This window comes from Rissa tridactyla, chromosome 6 (assembly GCF_028500815.1).
Source record: "Rissa tridactyla isolate bRisTri1 chromosome 6, bRisTri1.patW.cur.20221130, whole genome shotgun sequence".
NCBI classification, from domain to species: domain Eukaryota; kingdom Metazoa; phylum Chordata; class Aves; order Charadriiformes; family Laridae; genus Rissa; species Rissa tridactyla.
This window is the reverse complement of record NC_071471.1, coordinates 50,368,914-50,395,618: the sequence shown is the minus strand read 5'-3', so window position 1 is coordinate 50,395,618 and position 26,705 is coordinate 50,368,914. Positions and strand designations below refer to the sequence as shown.

The following is a 26,705-nucleotide window of genomic DNA, read 5'->3' as shown; positions in this document are numbered from 1 at the left end:
TTTATCTTAACTCTCATCCTGTTCAGCAGCTTGTCCTCACTTTAAGAAGAACATACCAGAAAGACTACATCAGGTACCTGCACCGACTGTCGGAACAGTCAGTCCTCTCCTTCTGCCCAAAAAAGCAGCCCCAGGACACACTGGTGTCTTGGACGTTCAGTTCAAACCAAGACACAAACCAGAGCTAAATACTTCTCAGCCTTTCTGGACTCAACTATCCCTGCTCTTTCAAGCTCGTACGAATCAACAATGGATGTCCAGTTTAGCAGACAGAGACTATCTAGGTATTTTATTTATGAGAGAACTCAAAAGGAAAAAAGGAAGCAGCAATAACGGCTAAATTAAATCGCATTTACATTAAACTAGTTCTCCGCAAGTTAAATCTGACCCTTTAGGCTATTTTTTTCAGTAGCTTGAATTTTGAAGAGTATTTCTAAAGAGTTTTCAAGGTCAGCTTAGACCTACGTATGCCAAATAAAACCAATACACAATGATAGGAGCCGCAGCCCATGCACAAAATTTATTGTGTGCTACCGTTTATAAAATACTTGAATAGTTCAGAACATGCATAAAATTTCCAACTTAGGGGTATGTACAGGTTGTACTTCATGGCAAACAAAAAAGAAAAAAAAAAAAAAAAAAAGAAGAGGGAGATGAACTCTAGTGACAGAAGTTTCAAGTTGTGTTCCAGGGGATGAGAAGGACACGTAGCAGATGTCAAAATATATAACAAAGTACAGTGGCAATCAGTACAGTCCATTATTTGTGAACAGATTAGCACAGGGCTTCAATTTTTATTTTAACCAAGCAGTCCTGTAGATACCAAAATACATGCAGTCTCAAGTTTACACTTTCACTAATGCCTTAGCAGTTGAACAGAGCAATTGCTTACGCGCTGCTTTGCCTAAACAAAAAGTATGTCCGATACAGTCTCAGTTTCCTTTACAGATTTAAAAATAATAAAAAGCTTGCAGCTATTCAGCCTGGTGATTATTAGCTATTTATGCAACCGTAATACTCACAATAAACTAAAAGTACCCATAACACCTAGGTAACCTATAGATGTACATCATAGGTCTATATATTAAATATTTGCAAAATGAAAACATGCATACACAAAATACAATGCCAAGCTTTACAGACTTGATATGAATCAAAATTTACTTAAACAATGTACAAAGTTCAATTAAAAGTACCTTAAAATTAACGCTTCCATATTTTCCTTACTTTTAAAATTAGTATATATAATATTATTTTTTTTTAAAATTCAAGGTGGGGAAGAGTCTTGAAAAAGCTGGGCAAAAAAGTTTCTAAATTAAATATTTTTTTAAATCTGTGTTCAAGTAATAAACATTCCTACATAGAAATCTTCTGATAAGCTGTAACTAAAAAATACAGTGAATACAATATAGAATTAGCAACATCTAAGGAGTAAACCTGAGGTCAGCATTTTACAGAATGACCAACTGAGATTTTTTTTTTTTTTGGCATTTTTTCTGTCTATTTAAAATACAGTTTTTTGCAGCCTCAGATACTTTAAGACCATTCTAATCTATCGTTTTAAAGACATTTCATGAAACCGATGTCCGTTAATAAATAGTTAGCTCTTAGGGTTGTATTTGAAAGTCTGATTTTTAAAAAAACAAACGAACGAACAAACTACCTCTACTGAAAGAAAAATCCCATTTGTAAACTTAAAAGTGTTGACAACAATAAGCATAAGACGCTAGTCTAGATGTGCTTTAGTGAGAACAGCCCGATCCTTTCCCCAGCTCCCGTCCGCAGCTCCGGCAGCCGGCCACCGTGGGTTTGGGGAGGAGGTGAGGCTCCGCGCCAAGGCTCGCTCCCGGGAGGCTGGGACACCACGTACAGAGAGGGGCTGTTGTCTCGAAAGCATGATGATGGTCTGTCTTCAGCGGGATCAAGCCGGATGGTTTGCCGCCTCACGTTAAGTAGTCACTTTTCCGGCGATCCCCCTGGCTATTTCATCTGTTGTCACATCAAAAAGCAGTAATTAGGAATTCTCAGGCAAGACATGAGTGAGTAAACCAGGAGCTGACGTGGTCACTGTGCATTGTTGTTGCCAGTCCCATTGTTTCCATTGGCATTTGTTGTGTTTATAGTATTAATACCATCTTGCTGAAGAGCATCTTTCCTCGGTGGCATTCTCTCATTGATCCTATCCAAACCTTTTGCTTCTTCAAAACTGCAGATTTTATGTTGCGGAGAGAATCCTCGTATTGCTTAACAAAATGCAAATTTGATATGTCAGTAATGGAAAAATAAGTCGGAAGCATATACTTTTTTCTAACAAATGATGTTTAAAAACAGGTAAGAAATCAGCCAAAGAAACGTCCGGCTCTGCATCTGTATTAGTAAAAGCTTCTCTAACCTGCTTTCCTGAACCGTTCAACGGCAATCACGGTTTCGGTTTGTACCAAAAAAGAACTAAGTATGGCAAATATTCTGCAAGCGGGAATCAAGGGGTTTAAGCCCACTTGATTGCCTCTGCCGGTCCCCGGCCTGGCCAGCTCAGAACCAGCTGCTCTCGCTGCCCAGCGCCTCGGGCGCATCTTAACATCCCCCTTCTCTTGGGTGGGATGCCGGTAAGATCCAAGCAGCACAGCGAGTGCAGCAGAGGCAAAGCGGCAAAGGGTTACGGAAGTCCTAGCGGATTTACATCCCGCAGGCGCCTCGACGGCCTGATCCCGCTGTTTTCACACAGGCAGAACGGCGGGATGTGGTTCACGTTCTGCGCTAATCATGGGGATGATGGAAATGGACACAACCACAATCACCGAGTTAGCACTGTGGTTAAACAATGGCCTCATTTAAATACAAACGTATTTAAAGTAAGTAGAGAAAACAGGTATTATTTTGCTACTGATTATTTTAATGAATGAGGTCTGTAGTTGAATTTAGACCTGAAAATGGTTGACCACGTAAATAAGACTGAATTCTTTGGGATGAAAGAATTCTTTGGAGCTTTAAGTACAGCTTTTCACTCACAACAACAGGACCTCTTGAACGTGTGTGTGAGAACAGAATATGGCACTTGTTTATATTTTTGGAGCTCTGACTTCCTTAATTAAAAAACAAAGAATACAGTCATTAAATGGTGCTTTGCAACCAAATCTGAAAACCCCCGGAAGTAGCGCTCTCAGCTGCTACGTTCTTTGTCACTCACTTCATTCAATAGTGAGCAAGAGGAAATTAAAGTATCTCTGAAAAGACAACAATCTGAATGCTGAACACTCGGAACACCGAATAATTTGATGGCATTTTGCTCAATACCACTAAGAAAGGACGTGTATACAACTTATTTAGCACAGAAGCACTGACAATCCATGGACTTTAATATGCCTCATACTGGCAGGCTGGGGTATATACTGGAAGTAAATTTGGTCAACAAATTATCTTCAAAATCCATAGAAAAAAACAACATTAATTTATACGTCTTGCACTACCAGATATGTTACGGAAAGTTTTAAAAAAAAATGTTCAAAGCCATTAAAATAGATTTTTATGAGAAAAGGCATGCATAAACAACCCTCCTTCCACATATAACCCCTCCCCGCACAATCAAACAAAACCTTGCAGTTGAATGCAGAAAAAAAACACTAAACACTAGCATTTTTAAGGACTTCAAGACAACACCACATATCACAACATGCTATCATACAAAAACCTACTGCGTATTTTGTAAAAACAAAACGAAACAAAAAGCGACCAAAAAAAACCCCAAGAACTTCCCTAAAATATTCAAGATAACCATCATCCTGAAGCCAGAAATGAATGTTACATGTAAAAGGGATGAATCAATGCAGTTGATTCATCTCCGCTTGTGCAAGTTGAAAGTAAAACACACCCACACAGAGTACTTTTGAATTCCCTCCCAGACACCACAGATCTCTGCCGATGGCAAAGACTCTGATCATACCTTTTTCAGCCTCAATTGCCTCTACAGTGGCTGTACAGAAGTGAGCAGATGCATGCAAAATGAATGAGAAAGATGAAGAGTGTAATATCGCACAGCAGAAAAGGCAATGATCAATTTAATATAGTATGCTACGCCAGGCTAAATTACAGTTAGTTAAAATGATAATTAAGGTTTGGGGGGCTTGGTTTTAAGTGAAACTTCTAGATTTTTAACTCATACAATTTATCAACTAAAAGTATATCAAAACAACACTAATTAACTGATGTTATTAACTGCACATTGTTGGTTTTTTTTGTTTTTTTGTTTTTTTTTTTTTAAGACAGCAAACAGAAAATTTCAACTGATATTGAAGTTGTGTTATGGTTTAAACAAAAATACTAAAAATCTATTGGAGACTATGATTTCTGAAGATTAAAATGCATTATAGTGGGTTTCATTAAATTACCAGGAAGGATACTATAAAAATAACACTAGCAGTGTTCTAATAACAAGAAATTATTTTTCTCTTTATGTTTAGCTCCCTGAAGTTTAACTAGTACTTCAATTTCTCACCCTACTTTAATCTAAAGCGGGTAACTCAAGAGCTGAGCTGTGCAAGTCATATTTACAATGTCTCATAAATTGTTGATTGAATCAATAACAAAGTCTACAGCAGGAAGGTCTGGATTTAACATAGTCTTGGTGGGTGAATTAATACAAATATGAAAAAAAAACTAGCCTACTGCTTGTTTTTTGAACTAAATAACCATGACATCTGCTGTAATTTCTGAGGTGTAAGATCCTTCACAATTGTTTTAGCTCTAGAAGTCAAAGCTTTAACATAAGGTTATTAGGACATCAAAATAACTTTCTATTAGGGCAGATTTGCTAAAGAAAACACTTTGTAACTACGACCTAAAGTGTTTCAATAATGGTAACAACTTTTTACCTCCCCTACTATGTGCCCTGCCTCTAATACCACAATTTCAGAAATATTACCCAAAAATAGCATATGTAGTGGTAAACCTACTTGTGTAGTGCTTGATACATACTGTTAACAACAAAAATATAACAGAGTATTCAAGCAAATGTTGGGAAAACAAGCTAATAAGAAAATATGGCATTAGATCAGACTAGAATTCTTTAAAGCCACTTAAGTTTATTACTTCTTTTTTCCTATCTGACAAACAGCAGCTATGACTTTTCAATTGCCTGCACTATGCCTTTAACCTCACCCTCACTGTTGCGTTACATTATAATTGCCACTGAGATATGCTAAAAAAGTAAATAAAATCAGATACTTGCACTAAGTGCTACTAAAATAATGTGGAATAGTTAGCAGTAATGCAGGGTTTTAACTTCTACACATCACCCATTCCATGGTTAAGAAAAAAGAAAAAAAAAATATTACCTACACTTAAATCTACAGAGCCAAGGGCAACCCTAGAATTAAATCAAAAAGCCACTTGAATGGATGGTTATTTATGTTTACGTTAAGGGAAAGAAACTTTCTCAAATTGTAAAAATAAATTAGTTTAAGAATTCTTTTAGAAGGTCACCAAATACATACTTTCATACTGTAATCAATTTGCCATACAAATACAAAACTATGTAAAAAGACCACCTCTTGCCACCATTTCCTGTTACCTGTGAAGTCTTTGTTTTCAATCTTTCCCTGAAAAGATCACGAATACTGATTTATCTCTGTAAATTACGTAGTTTGGTCATAAATACAAATTTCAAAATTTACTCCTAGTTCATTCTACTTGTAGCACTATTCCAAAAAGATCTTGGAATACACATCACAGTTAAGAAAAAAAATAATTTTCAACTTGACATAACAGAACAAACTGACTGGAAAATACAAGCACTTAAAAAACCACACTGTAAAGACTCAATTTGGAAAATAATTTTGTTGGATTCTCTTTTGCAGGTACATCTAAATTAAAACTAAGTTATTTGTAAACCCTGATAAACCCCAAATAAATACTGTATCATGCTAACGTAGCAGGTAATCCTGAAGTCTTTGCTCAGAAAATTCTTGACTTGAGAGCAAATTTGAAGCAACAGGGTTTAATGGCATTTCCATCCTCAATTCCAGCTTTACTTAGGGGACAGATCCAATACAAAATCCTTGCCAACATTCAAGACAAAACCGAAAAACTGTCTTACTGCCCCTCTGACTAAGAGCAAGGGCAGCAATGAAAGATAAAAGAAGTATTTGGCCAGTTCAAGTGACTTCCACGGAAGTACTTACAATTCTGAATTTAGGCTTGCGTTTAGTACGTTGCTGAATAAGGCTTTAGGTGTTTGGGTTGCTGGTTTTTTTTTTTTAACAGATGTTGACTCAATTTGGAAAATAATTTTGTTGGACTCAGTTCGCAGAATAAGTCACTAGGAAATGCTACGTTAAAAACCAGTACTTAATATGGTCTTCAGTACTTCAGCTACTATAATGCAAGCAACATAAATAATAAACCCCATAAATCTACATTAAAAAAAAATTTAGAAACATACAAAGGCCATGATTTCCCAAAGCCTATTTTTATCCTAGTACATTAAATCTATGTAAAAATAACCTATGATTTGTTTTTCAAAAATATATCCATACATTTCTGGGGAAAAAAAATAAAATCATATATTGACTTCTTCCATAGGACGCAGATTTGCACTTTTTTCCAAAATTATCTTGTTTAACCGACTTGTCTTTGTTTAACCCTTTCACTGTAATTAGAGGTTGTATCTCACCCTGGGACTGCCCTGTTTCGCAGTACGAAGCTGTCGAAGCATTGCCCAGCCAGCAGTCGCATTAGACTGACTAACGTGTGTGGAGCCCTACTCTGCATGACGACAAACGCCAACGAGCTTCTCTCCTCTGAGAATGGCCAGTATCTCACAAAAGACAGCAGGGGCGGCTGAAAATTCCTGAAAACAGTAGTGGTATCTGCCAAGATCCAGTACAGAATATGTTACTGACATTAAGAATTATTATAGGCACATATGCAAAAATTGCATCGGCACTGCATTCATGGAGACTTACATCTATATGCCTCTATATATACTTGCCCTGATAAAAAAAAAAATAATTCAGCCCAGCTCTCTAGAGAAACGTAGATACACACTCCAATTTCTGACAGCTTTCAAAGCTTCTTATAGATTCAATAGCAACCAGCACGACTAGAGCTTTTCTTAATGTGCCATTGAAAAACGAGCATTCGTAAGACTTAAACCTGGAAAACCCGTGACATATTGGTCAATTTTGTGAATTTTCAAGCAAACAAAAGACTAGAATAAAAAAATACTACAATTAATATTATGTTCTTTTATTTTCTCAAATCTAGACTAGTTTAAATTATTGACAGTATATTGATCAACAGTACAATATACTTCAAAAGGTAATTAACTATTTGTAGTAAGAAACACTTCTATACTACCAGTGACCATATTTTTGCCAAGAATATGAATTCACTGATATTATGATGGTTTAGAAAAGTGTCAATTAGGGAAGTTTTATTTTTGGCTTACTTCTAGCTTTGCAATTGAGCATAATAATTTGAAAGCTTCTACTTTTTTTACGACTGAATCAATAAAATTCTTATCGGTAAAAAGAAGTTACTGCAATTTAAGGAGAACTAACAGTTGGCATGAGTTATCTTGAACAATCAACACAACTAAAACAAATGAGGTATATTAATGTAGTGCATCAAGGAATATTGCCATCAAAAGTTCCAGTCAAGAAAAAAAACACACCCACAAAAATCCAAAAGGCATTTTGCATACTTTCCAAATGTCCCACATTTTCAGTAATGGTAAAAAGTCATGTTTTATGTTAAAAAAAATTTTCTAGTCAGTTTGATCCTCTCTGATATTTGTAATGCAACACGGATAAAAATCTGTCAAATGAGTGAGAGGAATGCAGACTCATTTTTTTAAGCATAATAAAGTACCTTATTAAACAACGAAAATTAAAACTAGAACATATGCTTTTGGAATAGTTGGATGGATTAGGAAACATACACCATTTCTTGTTATAGACATTCACAAAACAATCACATACATACACTGGACATATAAACTTACTTGTAGACATTATATGTCCACTGAAAAATGACTTAAAATGTGACATTCATGTTTCAAAGCTATTAAAAAACAGCTTTGATAGCTTAATAGAAAATGTAGTGAAAGGCTTTTAAAAAAAACTACGTAGAAAATTTTAAAAGTTCAAATAAATAGCCTAAATCACAAAATGAGAAAAGCAGCTACTCTTGGAAAATTGATTGTGTAAAAAGTGGTATTCATATATCACAATCTTTCAATACTTATAAAATTCTGTGGTCCGATACAAGTTTTATACTTTCTATTAAAGCCTGAAGATGGCCAATAAAAAGTCTTTGAATAATTTATGTTAAGAGTGCTGCTGATATGAAGTCCGGTTTCAGACTGGTATATTTTAGTTATCCACCATTGTGAACAGAAACCTGGACTTCATTCTTTCAATCCATTTGGTACAATCTCGTAGCATTCTCCCTACGTCTACCTAATCATTTATGGGCCTTGTGAAAAATATGATCCAATGATTCAACAAACTAAAAAAAAGAAGAAAAACCTTTTACAAAATATTCAATGAGCCGGATTACAGGTATATTTTGTATAGAGTTCTTTTTATTTTCATGCAAAAAAAATATATGCACACTTAGTAACACCCTTTTATTTTGATTTATTTACAAGCTTTAAATTCAATCCCTTTATTCTCAACTGATTTTATAACAATTACTGAATATTTTGCAAGTACATTATTGTTCGAAATGCACGGACAACGTGCAGCAGCAAATGCAGCAAACCTCAAAAACAAGGTGCTACAACATTGCTTCTACATCAAGAGACAGACAAGTGTCCGGGATAGTGGTTTAATTTTAACACTTATACAGACATACATCTATACCTAGAGAGAGACAGACAGATCTAAGAAAGCAGCTACATCTGCAGAGGAAGGAAACAGCATGTTACAAGGACAATTCAGGGAGGTCAATTATACATAGAACATTTGACAAACAACATAGAGAACAAACTTTGGCATTAATTACCAGGGTACAAAACGTAGCACATTTCAATCTATCAATGGAGTATAACGTGGAACTCTGCAGCTTGTAGCTTTTTGTTAATATCAACAAGTACTTGACATTGTCAGTGAAAATACTAACACATCTATAATAAAACCATTTTAATGGAAAGCAGACAAGTAATGATGCAAAATTACATTGCCATTTTTGTATCTGTAATGATCAAATGCCTTGATACCAGATCTATACGGTCACCCCACTTCAGGCATCTGCGCCACCTGAAAAATTGTAAACTAAGGAAGCTCAAAGTCTGAAAAATGTGTCCCGACACAGCTGAACTCATTTGCTTTTAGTTTTATACCCTGGTTAAGTATCCATTTCACATTGCCTGATTAACACATAACACTATGCTTGTATCAGCCGCTAAGACAAGAACTGAAAAGCATAAGAAATTCCCTGCATGCATTATGTGTAGTGTTAGCGAAAGAGTGAGATGTGCCCCAGTCCATCTGAGGCACAGCAAGTTGCATAACATCATTACCACTTTGCAGGGTCTGGCGTCCTCCAGCCAACACTCCACTAGGTAACATTCCAGTGGGAGTCAAACCCTTGAGTGTCAGCACACTTTCACTCTCCTCCCTGGTGTGAGAAAAAACACAAACGTAAATACCCACTCGTGACAACCTGTATTAAAGTAAAATAAGGGATGGGGAGAGGGAGAGCCTATTTTTGCTGTGCTTTATGCGTGGCAAGACCGAATGTAAATTCAAATTCAAACAACCAGAAAGGGGAAAATATTTCTATTCCATACCACTCCTTCCTCTGCCTAGAAGTTAGAAACACCCATTACTTCTGAACCAAATTCTGAGCAATTGCTCACATGCGGGCTCATTAGCTTTGAAATTAGCACTGAATGCCTCATGAGGTACTGAGCACATCTCAGTGCCATAAAACAATCCACAATTTTGTTCAAAGTGTCTATGCTTCAGGAAATACCAACTTTAAAAAACTATCCCTATTTGAACAATTATGGTCTGTGGAAAACTATACATTCTGGGTAAATGTGATTGTGAAATCTCTAGATCTAGACAGGTAAAAGAAAAGGATATTTTTTAAAAGCTGAAAACAAACAAACAAAAACCTGAAACAAAAAAAACCCCTAAACCTCAACTTCCTGGTATGCCAGAAATTTTCTGAGCCAGTCCTGACCTGCTCCATTACAGCCTTGATTTCAGTTTCTCTATTTTGGTATTGTCTTTCCAACATTCACTAGTTTATGATTGGACAAATAACTTGTAAACTAAAGATCATGTTCTCTAATTTCTTGAAACATGCTCAAAAATAACTTAAAAATATTCTTTAACCAAAAATACCAACATCAACGGGGTGCATCAATATGCCAAACAAGATTCTGATGATCTTGAAATGATCATCAGAACGATGATCTCCCTGAAAAATACTTGGCATCCATTATCCTGGAAGAGATTTCCTGTTTTCCTAATATACGTAAGGGGGGGTTAGGAATGCAGAAGTCATGCAAGTACCTGAGAACAGAGAAGACTCTTGCCATCTTGCCAATTGCACGAATTTTGTTTCTGATTATTTCTTTCCGTGCAGCAGCTGTACCTACTTTCAATGGAATAAGAGAGAGTCTCAAGCTCATGAGTACTTACAAGTTCACCATTTTAAAGTGCACCAAATTCAACGCAACTGTTGAAGTTCAGTTCTCTTCACAGGAGGCCAGTACCCAAAACACTTAAGGGCACAAAGTTATAAAATTACGGCTTTGGAATGCCATCAAAACCACCATCACCTCTGTGTCCACAAAACACACATACAAAAAAGTTTAGGATGTTCACAGTGACTTCCTTAATGCTAGCAAGCATCTAAATTACCACCACTATAGTGTAGTAACTTTCGTAACTCATTTGCCTGAATTTTACATTTGAAATTCTCACTGACATCTGTGTGTATCAAGATGTATGCATACAGCCCAATATAGAAGCCAAAGAGATACTAAAGCCACAAAAAATAAAGATTTGTTGCTAATTCTTAAACAGCTGTCCAAGAGAAAACAATAGTTTGCTTGTTTTTATGTCAACTCCCCAAAACACACCCCCACAAAATAAAGCACCAAAGAATTGCAGTGTTGCCTCCCTTACCACCTAAGTCTATGTTCCGTATCATCTTAGGTTTGCATCATTTGCAGAAATTACAAATACCAAAGATCTGGAGTAAATACTGCATACTCCACAGAGCAGGGGTACACCATTTGTGACAGAGAAAAGTGAAGACAAACTCCGAAAGGAGGCTTGGATTGGGAAGGAGAGCCGCCTTTGCCGGCCCTGACATTATGAAAACGGAAGCTCCTTTTTCCAACACTAGGTGTTGCTGGTTTGTTTCAATGTATAGAAGTCAAAGTCATCCTTCCCCTCATCTTCCTCTCCTTTTGCTGACTCCTCAATTCCACTAAAACAGTAAAGGCAGATGAGGAGATATCAAAACTAAAATCCTTACTTCTCCTCAGCCATTGGGGAAGGAGAATATTAATTACACCAAGGTAAGAGTAACTCAGTTATACTCTGAATTCAACCACAGGGGACCAAAAGTGAACAAACCCAGACAGCTCTGTTAGGTATTCCAGATCTTCCATATATCACTGTTCTTCAACCCTGGGAGAAATGTGCTTGTTAAAAAGATGCCAAACTAATTTGCAAGAATGTAGAAGAGAGGATCACAGAAGTGGGCAGAGAAAAGCTGCATATCCACAAATTTCTCTGTTCCCATTCCAAGAAGGCAGCTGTGGAAGAAGCCTTTTTTCATCCCCGCTCACTAGTATTTAGCTTCCACAGGAGAGCACACGCACTCGAGCACAACAGTCACCCTTTTCAGGCCACAGCTGCACAAGAGTGGGTAGACTTCCCGCCCTGAACCGAACAAAATACAAAAGATAAGGCATATAGGGGCAAACAACAACAACAAAATCACACAAGAAGGAAAACGTATAGTAGTGACAAAGAAAAAAAGGGAGAAAGAGAGAATCCTTCTATGAACACAATGAAAGTATCTCATGGTATGACAAACCATTTCAATGAAATAAAAAAGCCAGGAACTACCAAGTAAAGCTTTTTTCGACAAAGGAACAATTTTAATGAACTGCAGACACCAAATTAAAAAGAAACAAGACCAAAAACCAGAAGGCTCAGGAAAAACTTTCAATAGGATAGGCTAAAACATTCCATTTTTACTGAAAATAATTTATTTTAAATTTTAACTTTTAATTTTTAAAATTCTAGAAGTTTTTACTTTCTCTCTTTGAACACAATTAAATAACAGCTTGAGGATCTGGAATGAGGAGGAGACTCACAGTTTTTGAAAAGGCTGGGGCTAAACGAGGGACCATCAGTCTTTCCCTACAAGTCCCACAGTCTTCCTCCTCCCTACACTCATTTGAGGGCGACGCTGCTGCAGAGCTGCAACGCGCAGTGCAGGCTGAAAAGATTTCAGGCAGTGCTAGCACCCACATCTCTACTCTGGAAGGTCCCTGTGCCTTAAAAAGAGAAAGGCTGGTTTGGGGTAGTTTTGGTGTTTCGTTAGTGGGGGTTTTTGGTTTGTTAGTTTTTGGGGTTTTAACATGATCTTTCATTGCCCCATTCCTCCAGAAGAAACACAGCCAAGCCAGAAGGCCAAACATATTACTGCAGGCTGTGGCACTGCACTGATGTGGCCACTGGATCCTGGTTAGTTCAGAGAAGAGACAGTAAGGTGGCATCTGCTTGCAGAAGAACATCCTGATTACACCCTAAATTAGAGGAGATATCTCCCATTCTCCATTCCCAATGCCTGCACAGGAAACAAATTTGTCAACACTCATACTATTATGTTCCAAAGAATTCACATAATCCGTGGAAAGATCTCTATAATCTAATGCATTCCCAAGTATTAGAAATATTCTCTGGAAGTGACAAATTTATAGAGATAGCAAATTGATTATTAGGTAAGTAATGGTCAGAAGAATTTTTCCGCACAGAATTATCTACCCTGGAATTTCCAAAAACCAGGTGATAGACCAAGAATTTCAGTTAGTAGGCTGCTTTTCACATCTTGCATCCAGCCATCTTCAAAACTGCACATACAACCAAAAAGTACCTTTATGACATCTCAGTTGAAGGAAACTAAAAGTACTATACAAACCAGGTTTTGGAACACTGTATAAACACATTCCATGCACAATCTTAAAAAAAGCTCACGATAAAATTATTAAAGAGCAAGACAGACAACTGAACGCTCCCTACACATGCAGGACCAAAGATAAAATTTTAGAAATAGGTAAAGAATGAAATTCTACAAAAAAAGGAATGGAAGAAAGGAGGAAAAAAATTCATGCACAGAAAGACAGATGTCTTGGAATATGACTTCTGATCATAAAATACACAAGTCTTTATAAACATCCCATTAAAATGGGTAATAATAATGAAATACTACATGTGTCTCTCAACAGAAAGGTATTTTCTGCATTAATACTTATACTACCAGGTCTAGGAAGTCATATTTCAAAACATTCCTACTCTGTCTGGTCTGTACCTTTTTTATTGCCATATATGAGTCGCTCTTCAGATGGAGAGTCCAGAAAAAAAGGAAGTGAACGATGGAGAAAAAGGTGAGTGAGACAAACAAAATAAAGATATTTAACTTGGCAGTGGTAATAAAGAAGGAATGGAGAAGAAATGTGAAAAAATAAAAAGGAAAACTGCAACACTTAAAAAATGCATTCATCCAACAAGAAGTGGAATTGTTGAGTGTATTTTAAAATTTGACGATAAACAAGTGAAAGCTTGAAAGTCAACAGTTAAAAAAAAATCCATTCACATAGAAAGATAAAGCATAGACAGTACCTAGGTGGCATCAAGCAAAAAAATTGTTAAAGGAGACAGAAGAATAAAATAATTCAAATTAGGAAACTGCAACTATTGTACTAAAGACAGGGCATATGCAATCAACTGATGACTGCACTTATGCTGGACAACCTAAATCCTAACGTCTCAGAATACCGCTAAACCCTACCCTGCAAATGCTTGGTGTAATTGCTTTATGCTCAATTTAGTAAGATTACTTGAATGGAAAACATAAATTAACTGTTTGCAGGATCACATCTGAGACTATTTCCAAGTTTCACACTTCTGGCAACAACCTAAATGGCAACAAAGTTCAAGTGGCTCATAACCAATGTATTCCAACCTAAAGCACACATCTGCTTAGCACGACACTATTTTGCTACTGAATTTGAACAGAGTAGTCATCAAACATTAAGAATGGGGTCATTTCTCTAATATCTTTATAAATGATCTTTAGTGTTCCTCAAAGGCTGATGAAACTTTCCTTCCTCCTCCCCCATCATCAAACAATCCACCAAATCAGCTCTGTTATTGGATAAAATGAAGTAAGTCTGAGAAACCTTTAGGTGTGGCATTAAGCACTACTGAAAAAAAAAAAACAAAAACCAACAAAACAAAGTGCGATATGCTAGGTCTTCATGTTAACGTTGCTTCTTAATCATCATACTACAAACACCTCCTTAACCATTTACTGTATCATAGTTTACATGACAGAAAGATGTCATAATTCATTACATAAATACATATTATACAATGTACACATAAATGTTTTCCTTCTAACTTTTACGCTTTAAACTCCAACACTAAGACTTAAACTTGTATTTCATACTTTCTGGATAGTACTTTGCCATAAGAAATATCATACCCAACTTTCACCTATATCAACTCTTTATTGAAGAGCAATGTTAAGAAATTTAAGATCTTATAATAAATGTATTCTAAATATTAGCCAAGTACATTTAGTATGTTTCAAATTCTGAGAATTTTTCACAAAAAGTTACAGTTTTAAATAGAAATTAGATAAGGATACCATTATAAACACAAAACCACAATTCCCTTCTCTGCCCACTCGGCGCCCCACCCCCGCCATTATCTAAACTAAAATTTGAAGACCATTTTCTTCAAATTCCAGGTAAGACTACATCGCTCTACGTTAACTACTGTTTCGCAAGTTATTGCCATTAAAAAGAACTATAGATCTTAAAGTAAACCCTACCGTCAAATTGATCTTCTCCCTCTGTCATCAGTTCATCATCAGAGCAAATGCTCAAAACATTCACCAACATTTCTGTTACTGTATAGGAAAAAATAAATCTTAATTCATTCCCTGTAGAATTTTAAATGTTTCCATGCACACAAGATAAAAGTAGTCTATAACCAGAAACTACAGTGAATGAACTTCCACATCATAGCCATTGCTCAGTAATCTGATTTCAAAAATACGTGGTTTTCTTGATGTGTGCTGTCACAGAATTTAAAAATATCAGAAAAATAGGCGGCTGAAGTTATACCACCTAACAATCAAAGAACACTGCAGAACTTTATCTCCTGTTTTACAAGAATTTCTTTCAGATAAGTATTCTCTTCTTGTATATCACTATTTTTACATTAGGACAAGTATTTGAGCTAGTTTTTATGCAAAATTTACTTAAATATGAAAACATTTTGACTGCCCAAATTTAGGTTTAAGACAAGAAAGCCATTCCATTCCTGGCACCTGCAGGCATGTAGTAGAAGCAGAAAAATATTATGATATAAATATGGTGCAAAATACGTGTCTTTTTAAACTCTCCGTAAGAATACTGACATAGTGGATACATGAACTTGTCTCAAAAAGCGTGTATTTTCTTTCTCCAGGAATGTCCCTATTCTGCCACTCAGTGTTTCCCACGTATATCAGACTCTTTCTTAAAACAGTCAAACTCCTCCTCCCCGTAGAGTGTTCAGAAAACTACTCCAGAACTTCAGTCAGATGGTTAAAAACCCTGTAAATTGCTGAGTACATTTATTCATAACTAATTCATACAATCCCTGTGCTATCTGCTATGGTATTCTTCTCCTTTCTTGGAAAAGATTTACTCTCTAATGAAAAACCAAACAAATTATTCCGATTTTGATCTTTTCAACACAGACCAGACAACACTGACACTGTATCCTTCATCAAAAGTGGAAGCATGTCTTTGTTCAAAGGCAAGACAAACTACAAGGAACATGATTCCAGCATGATTCCAGTCAATGAGCAACTTTAACAGTACTTGGTGTCTCATTACCAGCATGATAACAAAAGCAAAATAAACAGTATTAATATTTTTCAATACCAAAGGGTTATCCACTGCATCATGAGGTAAGAGATACAAACAAAAGTCTCCTTTCAAATGCCAGGTCCCTCCATTTACAAATAAAAAATTGAGTGGGTTAACCACACTAAAAAGTGTCCAAATTATTTGCTTTTAACTGCTCACTAAAGACAATATAAACAAATACAGAATTCTAGGTTTATATGACTATAAATATATCATATCAAGAATACTTTTCAAAGAATTTTAAAGAGCTTTCCAGATCTCTTTTATAAAAAGAGTATTCCTGTCATGGAAGGATTTTAAACAGACCCAAATAGCCTCTAACCTTGTTGCTTTTTAACTGAAGACTACTTGGAGCCCAAGTGTCCTAGATTCTGAGTTATCAACTCTAGAGGGGAAAAAAAAAATGTGCTAAATTATCTTTTTTACAAGAAAAATCATAACTGACAAAGTTATCTTTAATGAAGGTCAATCTGTTGTAACTACATAGAAAAGAAAAAATTTTACGTGAACTTCTCAACATACTTTATAACTATGCAAGATTAATAACGTATATAACCCAAGCATTTTGTAGAATATGAACAATTTTCATATTGGCTCAAAGGTATTTCAAAGGTACTACTTAACAATGCAGGTATACACCCTAAACGAGGATTACAATTTCTGTTAACACCTCTGCTTTATCAGATGCAGCTCTAACTATCTTGACTGAAACAGGTGAAGAAAGCAATCAAAACCTGTAGAGCAAGTTGTACTCCAGACTATCCTTTCTCAGAAATGGCATTTTCACATGCCAAATATCCCCTCCCAATCAGTTTAACTTTACCAAATCTTCTAATTAAGCATCCGAGAAGTCTACCTGATAAAGACAAATACAGATACCCACTTTCACAAAAATTATGCAATTAATCTCTCACTGGTAAATATATTTTAAAAAAATAATCTTCCCATCATGAATCTGTGAGAAAAAGAAAAGAAATTCATTGATTGTAACTTTTGCCTACCTTTTTCTCCAACAAACGGCAAAGACCATGTGAAAACATCCATGAAGTTTGGTAGCCAGTAAGGATGAGGAGAACAATTGAACTGACGAATATTCATCACATTGTTTTCATATTTTAATACAGCAGCTAGAATAAAATTCAGAAATTTTGGAACGAATGTTTAAAACTTGTGAGTACCATAAATGTAAAGTCACAGGGTTGTTTTAGCTCTGTTTTATACTATAGACAAAATAAACCCAGAGATACTCCATTCTCTTTCAGAGTATTTACAGGACATATTTCTAATGGAGAACTTTGGATTTTATTTTATTGCGAATGTTGCAGTTTATGGTATGTAACATGTCAGTATATTTCTGTACTATCCTATTATAGGTCTATAATGAACAAAGATTTTAAAAGGTCCTGAAAAGCTATAATTTCAGCAACTTTAACAAAATTCTAACTCAGAACAGCAGTATATTCAGATTCAGGTTTTATTCTTCATATGCGTACTCCCACATTGTAAGCCTTGAGTAAAACCATAGAAATCTAGAAGATCAGGGAGAAAGGGAAGCACAGAGAAACAAAGCAGAAAAGCAGACGCAATCTAAAGCTAAATAAGCATTGACTACATTTTACCATACTTAAGCTTGCACTGCACTGGGAACAGCTGATGTGAAAAAGGATTCTTAAAACACAATATCCACAGAGATGGTGAAAAAATGCAAAAAAAACCAGTTGAAGCTATTTTTATTTCTCCTTTACTTTACAATCAGTGCAAGTAACAACCTTCCTCTATACAGTTAATGACCCTACATAAGTGGTATGGGTTGGGGGGTGGTTCTTTGGAGGTGCGTTGGAGAAAATGCAATGTATTTAATACAAAAGAGGTCTTGGTTTCAAAGGAACACTATTTGAACATTTGGAGATCATTCATTCATCACATACTTGAAATGCCATACTTTAATGTCATACTTGAATTTCAGCAGGCTTTATTTTTAATTATTTCTGTTGTTGAATTTTGTTCTCATGTATGAATAATATTAATTCACAGTTAAGCTCTTTGTAATTCTGACTTATAAATCTTGCTCCACAATATTAAGAATGCTTTTTCTGTGCAACTTTATCTTAAGCGGAGGATGGACAAAAATTAATTCCTTCCGTGTTACACCTCCCTAATAACATTTCCCATGGCGATCCGTATTTAGACCAGTACTTGTTATTTCTTGATTTCCCAGACACGGCCATTGTGGCCCTGTACCATCACAAAACACACACCTTCCCTGTCTCATTTTCTTCCCAGTGACCATCTATTTATAAACGCGGTGAGTTTTGGTTTTGGCTCACTAAGGTACCTACCACAATTCAAATTCTTGGAGCTCATGCGCATGTAATTTCTTCTGTCCAGAATTAGACTCTCAGATGCCACGATACGCAACACAAACTACCTCATGCATAGCCTGCTGATCAATGCTCCCTCCCTGCCTTCCTTAGCTCACAAACTAAGGAGTGAAAACTCACAGTACAGAAAAGCCTTGTCTGACTGGAAAATACGGTCATAAGTACCAAATAGCAACAATTTTTACAAAGGAAATGTTTGCCCACACTTGTGCTTCACGGTACTCTTACAGGAGATTGTCATTTATGTCATGTACTCTTCTTCATAATATAACTTTTATTAATGGATATTTTTTGTCCTTTAATTTCTTACCCGACAAAAAATTGTTGATATTAGATGACTTATCTAGTAAGACATTTTTATTCTCTTATTACATACAGTTATCAATAACAAGTTCTTACCTTTATTATTGTAGACATCCAAGTAATTAGGTGCTGAAAAAATTGTTATTAATGATGGGAACCCTGTAGTCTGACTTTTCCTGTACATTCTATAACTGCAAAACCAAACAGATTATTTTACATCTTACAGCAATAAGCAATTAATTTCTATTTTACACTGTGAATAATTTCTTGGAGGACACAAAGTACTTACCCTGCATCTTGTGCTTCATGTGCTCTAATGATTGACAACAAATTATTATTTTGCAAAAATTCACAAACTGCTGGATAGCTGTGAAAAGAAAACAACTATGAGTAAAACAAATTCTCTTAAAATATGCCGCATGAGTCAGCATTAAAACATCAAATAGGTCATAGTATACTCTCACCTATAAAAGTAAGAGCATCCTCTGACTGTATTGTGACTGAAATGTTCTTGTGAATTTTCATTTCCAAAATCTTCTGAAGGATCTGACCACAATAGGTCACACATCGGTCCAAATGCTGGAGGCTCTTTGAATCTATCTAACTGTTTGAGAAAAGGCAACAGCACAAAGACTCTTTGAATATTAAACCAGTAAGTTTTACATATGTGTTAAACTACATATCCATCAATACCAAGTATTTTACAGTAAATCCCAACCATATCAAAGAGAAGTAGTTTGTGTATTTTTTCCTCTCCTCCTCATGAAATAAGGCAGAAGCATGCCAAAAGAACCAAACCTGTTAAGAGCAATAAGATTTATTAGTTGTAAAAAGAAGGGAGATAAATTCCAGACTGATGGATATGTGTAATACGAGGTCAAGTTACAGACAAGGAACAAAATGGTCCTTTTTCATGCACATGCCATATCTACCAATCTGGAGACACTACCAGGAATTAGCAAAGAGAAACAGCAGAGAAAACAGGAATTATAGAAGAAAAGCATGAATAATTAGCACTGACTGGAGGAGACTAAATGTATCATCAAAAAAAAAAAGGCAACTCAAACCCCAAAACACCAAACCCAACCAAAAACACGCCTGAAACACCCGTCTCCATAATGGATTGTTTAAAAACGTAATGAAGAGGTGACCAGCTTAGCCCTCTTAGACTTCTTTCATGCAGGCTTTATTTCTCAGCTATAGCCCTGGTGTAATGGGCCATAAGCATTTTGGGAGATGTCTTTGTTTTCTTTTCTCTAGCTGCTTCCTTGCAGATTTCCACTTGGAAACACCTGCTTCAGCAGCCTGCAACTTTCCTAGTAACCACAGTGAAAAGGGGCAGAGGTAAGGAGGACAGCGCATTTGTTATCGTAAAAGGAAAACACCCTGCTTAAGTAACAGTCAATCAATCTCTGATGTCCCAGAAATGAAATTAGATATCCCAGATTCCATGTAAAGTCTCTTTGATCTTTATGTAGCTGGAGTTTGTTAACAAGATGATTTTATCCAAGAAATGTAGGAACAGTTCTTTGATGGACAGTGCATTTATCTCACTTTACCTCCCATACCAAAGAAGATGACTTTGCTGGTACTAGAGAACACTTAACTCTTCGTGACAGGTTCGAAGGGAGGTTTGGTGAGCACCTGGTGAATTTGAGTCTAACGGTCCATAGGAATCCATTCAAATATGGAACCAGCAGTAGTGCCAAGCTCTCTCATGCCCTGGAAAATCAGAGCTCCCGAGGCTGCCACCTGTAACATAAGTGGAGAGGTCCAGATCTTTACAAATTCCTGCCAGATAATGGCAAGGCAGGTATTAACTGAAGTTGTTGGAATTTATTCAATATTAAAAATCCAGTGGTTTAACATTTTGCACACTGGATGATAAACCCGTTATGGAATATTTCTTCCAGATTGAAGAAGTCAGTCCATCAACTTCTACAAGTACCTGAATTTCTGTAGATTAAACCATCAAGTTTCTAAACCTCCAGCAATAAATTTGGGTCCAGAAGCTAACACAAGTATTCACACAAGGAAGATTCAACTGTTCGATGACTGATGTTTCCTGCAATACAGAAGGCTGAAAGTCTAGAAAGCATTTCTAAGAAATTTTCTTGAGTTATTCTTCAAGGATTTTCCTTATGACTTGGGCCAAATGGATAGAGACATTATAAATAAAAAGTTTTGGTTGCTGCAAACAACCCCGCCTCTCTCCCAGACTACTTTCTCATAGCATTGGAACAATAATGTAGCCATTTCTTGAAGTAATTTGGAAAAAATTTGTAAAAAACAAATATACTTACACACCAAATCAGTGTCTCCTTCACTAGACAGTCTACCAACTGGCATGGTTCTCAAGACATCTCAAAATTTAAGAAAATGTCACTGCAAGCTACTCAACCCAGATTGCATATATCAAATCAGAATAATCAACTTAAGGGTTTCTCTATATTGGGACAGCAAGAAAGTTAACGAAGGACATGAGTCAATTCAAAACACTTGTTACTGATTAAATATTTCTGAATACGTTGTGACCATGGAAAAACAGAATCTCAATACAAACAAGCTTAACATATTTCTAAATACGGTTAAGGTAACTGAGAAAGACAATTTTATTCAAGAATAAGAATCACTACACCTGCTGTTAAAACAGAAATAGGTAGTATTGTTTTAAATACATACCATAAGATATTTAAGTCTAAATTAAATTCTACGTATTATGCAGTTAGGGCTACTAAACTAAAGTGCATCATACCTCCGCATGGATGTTCAAATTCAGGAGTAGCAAAACCTTGGAGGTAGATTAAAGTACAGCAAATTAAAATTGCTTTACTTTTGAGGCAAAAGACCTTCACAGAAGTTTCACGTACTTGAAGATACAGACAGTAGTTTTAATTAATCTGTCCTAATTTTCCTATCTCTATCACATAGTAAAGCACCAAAAATAATGTGAAGGCCAGTGAAAAGTGGCAGTCATCTTATATATTACCAAAGAAAAGAAAATTTCAGCAGACCACAGAATGGAAGCAAGGTATTATAAAGACAGATTCCCAGTAGTGCCCCCATATATTTCAAGGCACTTTGCTGAAGAAACCTTAGTATCACCAAGAACTAAACAAAAGAATGACCATCTGTTGTAAATGAGGAAGAAAATTCTTTATCTCTCTTCTTTAAATAAAGAGTCCCCCATAATCTTCTCTGGACATTTTTCCTCCTTATAAATCACTAGGCTTAAAATCACAATTCCTGGAATTTTGTTTCAGCAGAAGTCCTGGCAGTGTAAATGAAATCATCTAAACAGCATCTCTAAGTTGATGGACACGTGTCTGAAAGAGACACTCTTTACCAACACAATCAGAACATTTGTGTAAATGAAGTTCAGAGAATAAAAATCAGATTACTGCAAGTTTTACAAACTTCCATTTTCCCAGAAATAAGAAGCACTTGTAGCAATCTTTCTAGCTAGGCTTTAGTGTCACACCTTCTTATGTTGTACCTGTCACAGCTGTCCTCTACTGGAAAGAAGTTTATGCTAGCAAAAATAATCATTTAATTTGCGTAGTTTCACCACCTGAATGAATGTCAGTAATACTGACAAAAGACATGATCCAGAAGAAATTGTGTCTGCAAAGAATTTTTCTTAGGTGATTCCTATACTGTTAATAGAGCTGTGATTTCCCTTCTTATGCCAGATGATTATGCCCACACGTTTGCAGAGAAGACCTCTCCTTAATAAGAACTTCTGCTAATAAACCAGAAGGCTTGTAATATTACACAATTGTCTCAACTGTTTACAGAAGTCATTTCACACACCATGTTTGTACCACAAGTATATGATGTTTTCCTAGATACAAAAAGAGCACTTCACATCACCCATTTAATTTAAATACATTTACAATATCAGCGCATGACAAGCTGTAATGCAGCTATTGAAGCTGCTGCCAACCCATGAATAGTGCCCTTTCCAAGTTAGCAGATGATTCTTTAAAAAACAAAAAAGGCCCAAAGAACAGGCTCTAATAACACTGCCTTACATTTATAAACGTGGTTTTCATCAGAAGCAATATACAATGCAGATTTTCATACACATATATAAACATACAGGCTTATATTTCATCCTAATGTAGCCTTGAGTGTTATAGCAGCACATACGAAAGTACAGGCCAAGATGACAGAATTACCTTTTAATTAAATTTACTTGACACTTTGAAACCTGATTAGCTGCAAGACTGACACTAAAAGAAAAATTAATCACAATGACAGTGGCTTTCCAAAGTGTTTTTCCAGACTGTTTCCTTTACGCTACTTTCCAAAAAGCTTTGACCGTGTTTCTTTCCACCTGTAACGTGAGAAGCATTAAGGTCTTGTCCAAATGGCACCATTTACTTGCTTTGCTTTCTTACATCTCTTTCTCTGCACAGTGCATATAGATTTCTGTACGCATTAATATTTGCTCTGAAAAAAGTGACGTGTCTCAATACATTTTTCCACTTAAACCACCGAGCTTGTAAATATGCTTCCTCTCTATTTCTACCATTTTCTTCTCCTCTCATATCATTCAGCTTGGCAGTGTAATATCTGTAAGTGAAATAAGCTGCCATTCCAGCCTCTGAAATGGTCCAGTCAGTACTAAAAAAAATCTGGTGAATTCAGAAATGAGATTCAACTGGACAGCAGCCCATAAATCTGAGGAGAGGTTAAAAAAAAAAAAAAGGAACACAAATAAAGGAGAAAATGCTAAGAACATGAGAAATACAATAAATGAAGATAAAAGACAAAATGGGCCATCGGTATTTATATACTGTAAAACCAAATTAGGAACATACTTTTTCCTTCTCTCTGATACTTAAATCTTTTTTAAAATAGGCCCCCACATACCTTCTTACCTATAATCCCAAAGCTTTCTTAGAACCACCTAATCATAACAGGAATGGTTTTGATTTCCAAACGCAGCAGTCAAGATGTCAGCTAAGTTAACTAAAATAAGTCAAAAGGAGTATGCAAAAAGGAAAGCAACTGAGTTTGAAAATTCCCATGTGATACAATCTTCACCTGACATCAGCAGTCCATACAAGTTGAAACCAAGTTATTAGAAACAGATACCTCATGTCATCACAAACTTCTTCCTTTTAAATTGCACATCAGTATTTAGTGTTTCCATTGCATTTTTAAAACTCATTTTCATTTTTCTTGCTGGTATACTCAGCACATTTACCACAGTGAGAAGCACTCCAAAGTTGTTACTCAAATGCATACCAATTTTGCCATTTTAAACGGCAATCTGAATTCCTATTAAACACTGCAATTTCAGACTCTTTCAAAACTAAAACCCACAAGATCAAGAGAGTAAAAAAAACCAAACAGTTTTCAAAGAAATGCAAGAATAACTGAAATGTGATGTTTGATATACCAAACAATTTTAAGACTACAATTAACTCCTACAAGTTTTGTCCTGAAAGCCATGAGAATGCTAGCTCTTATCTAGAAAGAAATACAAAGCACTTTTTTGATTGGATATGAAGTTCTTTACATGTACTACCTGTGTCAGGAAACTATGTGAAGTTTTTGAGAGGGTTTTTTTTGGTGTGTTTTATAACAGTCACAGCTGCCCCAATGAGATCTAATTATGGAAAATGCACTACATAATCCAAGATTTTTTAATTATGATACTGCTTAGCCTACATTTCAGTTCCTGATTTACACTTCTGAAAAAGACAGGAACAGAAAACAACACGCTGACAATTTCACAAACATGACTTTGTATAGCATCATATAAATATCGGTATTTCCGCTTATTTTCAAATACACGAAATACTCACTCTCCTAATGTCATCTAGTGTATTAATTTCTGGTGAAAGTCCACCATGAACACAAAGAAATTGTTGATTTAAAAGAGCAGCAAGAGGGAGGCAATCAAAAGCTTCCATACAAGCATCGTAGACTCTTTCCGAGTACTTTATTTTACCTGCAGGAAAGAATATACAAACCATTAAGAAATCCATACTAGATGGAAGAAGGAATCTAGTGGATCATAATTATAAGAGCAAATCTCAAAGTGAATGCTTAAAAAAACACACCGTAGCAATGAATATTTTTAGGTTTAAATGAACAACAGACGACAACAGCAAGCACATTTCCAAGACACACTCTCTTCCAGAACTATAAACTTTTTTCATTTCTTCTTCTGTTATCTCAAGTGTGGAGAAACTACTGGTTTTTAAAAAAATCACAGAATTATTTTGCCTTATACAATTATCTAGCATACTTCAGTGTAAAATACTACTGAGAAGTTTGTGATTTCTCATTTACAGTGAAAAGCTAAGAACTGCTTACAGATTACATCACTTTTAACTACACCAAAGAGGGTTTTAGCAGGGCAAATGATCCATTTATCACTCGATCAATACTTCCACAAGCCTCCAAATGGAGGAGCAGCTTACATCACCGAAAGAGTTATCTTACTAGTATGGTTGAAATCAATTCCCCAAATGGAAAAATTACCCGGCAGTAGGGTTTTCTTGCTAGCTTCACAATGCTGCTTAGCTAGTTACTTTGCATTCCTGATTACAGCCAAGACAACAAAATAGCCTTCCTCTCTCCAGGATTTTAAAATCAGGATCGATACATCAAAATTTACTCATAATGTATCTTTACAGACAGCAGTCTTCTACATAACTTGCACTCCCATGCCACACTTACCTGCAAGCAATTCCACAGAAATCAATGAGGCCTCCAAATGTTTGCAAGACCTTAATTAAACTAACAGACAAACACCTCTCAAGCAAAACGACAGAACCTAGATCAGCAGGTTGGAAGGAAGCTAATTTTACATTCTTACACAGTACTTACATTCTTGCTTAAAGGTAAAGTACTCTGTTAGGTGCCTGCATTCATGATTGCCTCTCAAAAGAAATAACGTGCTTGGATAGAGAATTTTCAGGACCCATAAGTACAGCACACACTGTTGAAAAACAAAGATATCCAGTAAAATACACTAGTTTATAAGAACTTTAAAAATCATTACTGAGAAACACTGAATAAGAATATTAACAGCTTCAAAAGCAAGTACAGCTTAAACTACTTCTGAGTCCAGTTCTGGACATAAGTTATGCAAATTGCTTATTATTTTTCTTAAGAACAGCCACACAGAATGCTGGAAAAACATGTATACTTACTGGACACTCAATAATAAAACAAACTCAGCAGAATTATGCTGCAGAACACTTTCATCTAGACAAATCATGTACGTGTTCGTGCCTAAAATCTGATTTTATAATATTATTCTAAACACTGGCATAAGCAGGAAAGCAGACATTTACTAATAAAGATTCAAGAAAAAACAACCCACAAAACTATTTACATTAAAGTCAGCTATATCATTTGGAGACCGTTTTTAAAGTAAGAATGGATTAGAGTAAACCTTTTTTCCCCCAAAAAACAGGAAAGCTGGTTGTTTATTCAGTGATCAAGCAGCAAATTCAAAGAGTTATAGTAAATTTCCATATATCATTATAATTGCAACATCAGCAGCAAACAGAGTTGAGGACAGATCTACAGAACATGCACAACTCTTTCAGTTTATAATAGTCTGTTATCACCCAGCAGTCATAAATGCCCAAAACATTCTTCTTAAATTTCAAATTTGATTCTTGTATTTTTAACTGAGCACTGAAATCTCAAACCCCCAGAAGTTTTGGACTACACTGAGGTCACCTGCAAGTTGTTATTGTTATTGTTCTTAATCAATACAAGTACCCTGAGGCTATCATTCTTCAAAGTTTATTTTGCATAGAATAGTAAGTACGTGAAGGAAGAAAGAAAACAAAGGAACACTTTAAAAAACA

General features: G+C 35.7%; 1 protein-coding gene across 9 annotated transcripts in view; it reads right to left on the bottom strand.

Annotated features, from left to right (window-relative positions):
* The window catches only part of PPP3CB (protein phosphatase 3 catalytic subunit beta), a 50,798-nt gene that overhangs the window by 6,446 nt on the left and 17,647 nt on the right, over nt 1-26,705 (bottom strand). For 3 of the 9 annotated variants that reach the window (XM_054205052.1, XM_054205056.1, XM_054205059.1), the window contains exons 4-15: nt 25,711-25,822; nt 24,681-24,826; nt 19,326-19,465; nt 19,151-19,228; nt 18,958-19,052; nt 17,179-17,304; nt 15,091-15,168; nt 13,564-13,590; nt 10,524-10,608; nt 9,521-9,618; nt 3,941-3,970; nt 495-2,243 (exon numbers count right to left, since the gene is read on the bottom strand). In XM_054205052.1, coding sequence (XP_054061027.1) covers nt 2,065-2,243; nt 3,941-3,970; nt 9,521-9,618; nt 10,524-10,608; nt 13,564-13,590; nt 15,091-15,168; nt 17,179-17,304; nt 18,958-19,052; nt 19,151-19,228; nt 19,326-19,465; nt 24,681-24,826; nt 25,711-25,822 — 1,194 coding nt within the window. In that variant the 3' untranslated portion in view covers nt 495-2,064. Of the gene's footprint in view, nt 1-494; nt 2,244-3,940; nt 3,971-9,520; nt 9,619-10,523; nt 10,609-13,563; nt 13,591-15,090; nt 15,169-17,178; nt 17,305-18,957; nt 19,053-19,150; nt 19,229-19,325; nt 19,466-24,680; nt 24,827-25,710; nt 25,823-26,705 lie in introns of those variants that run through there. The other 6 variants (XM_054205054.1, XM_054205053.1, XM_054205055.1 and 3 more) reach the window with 6 other exon arrangements.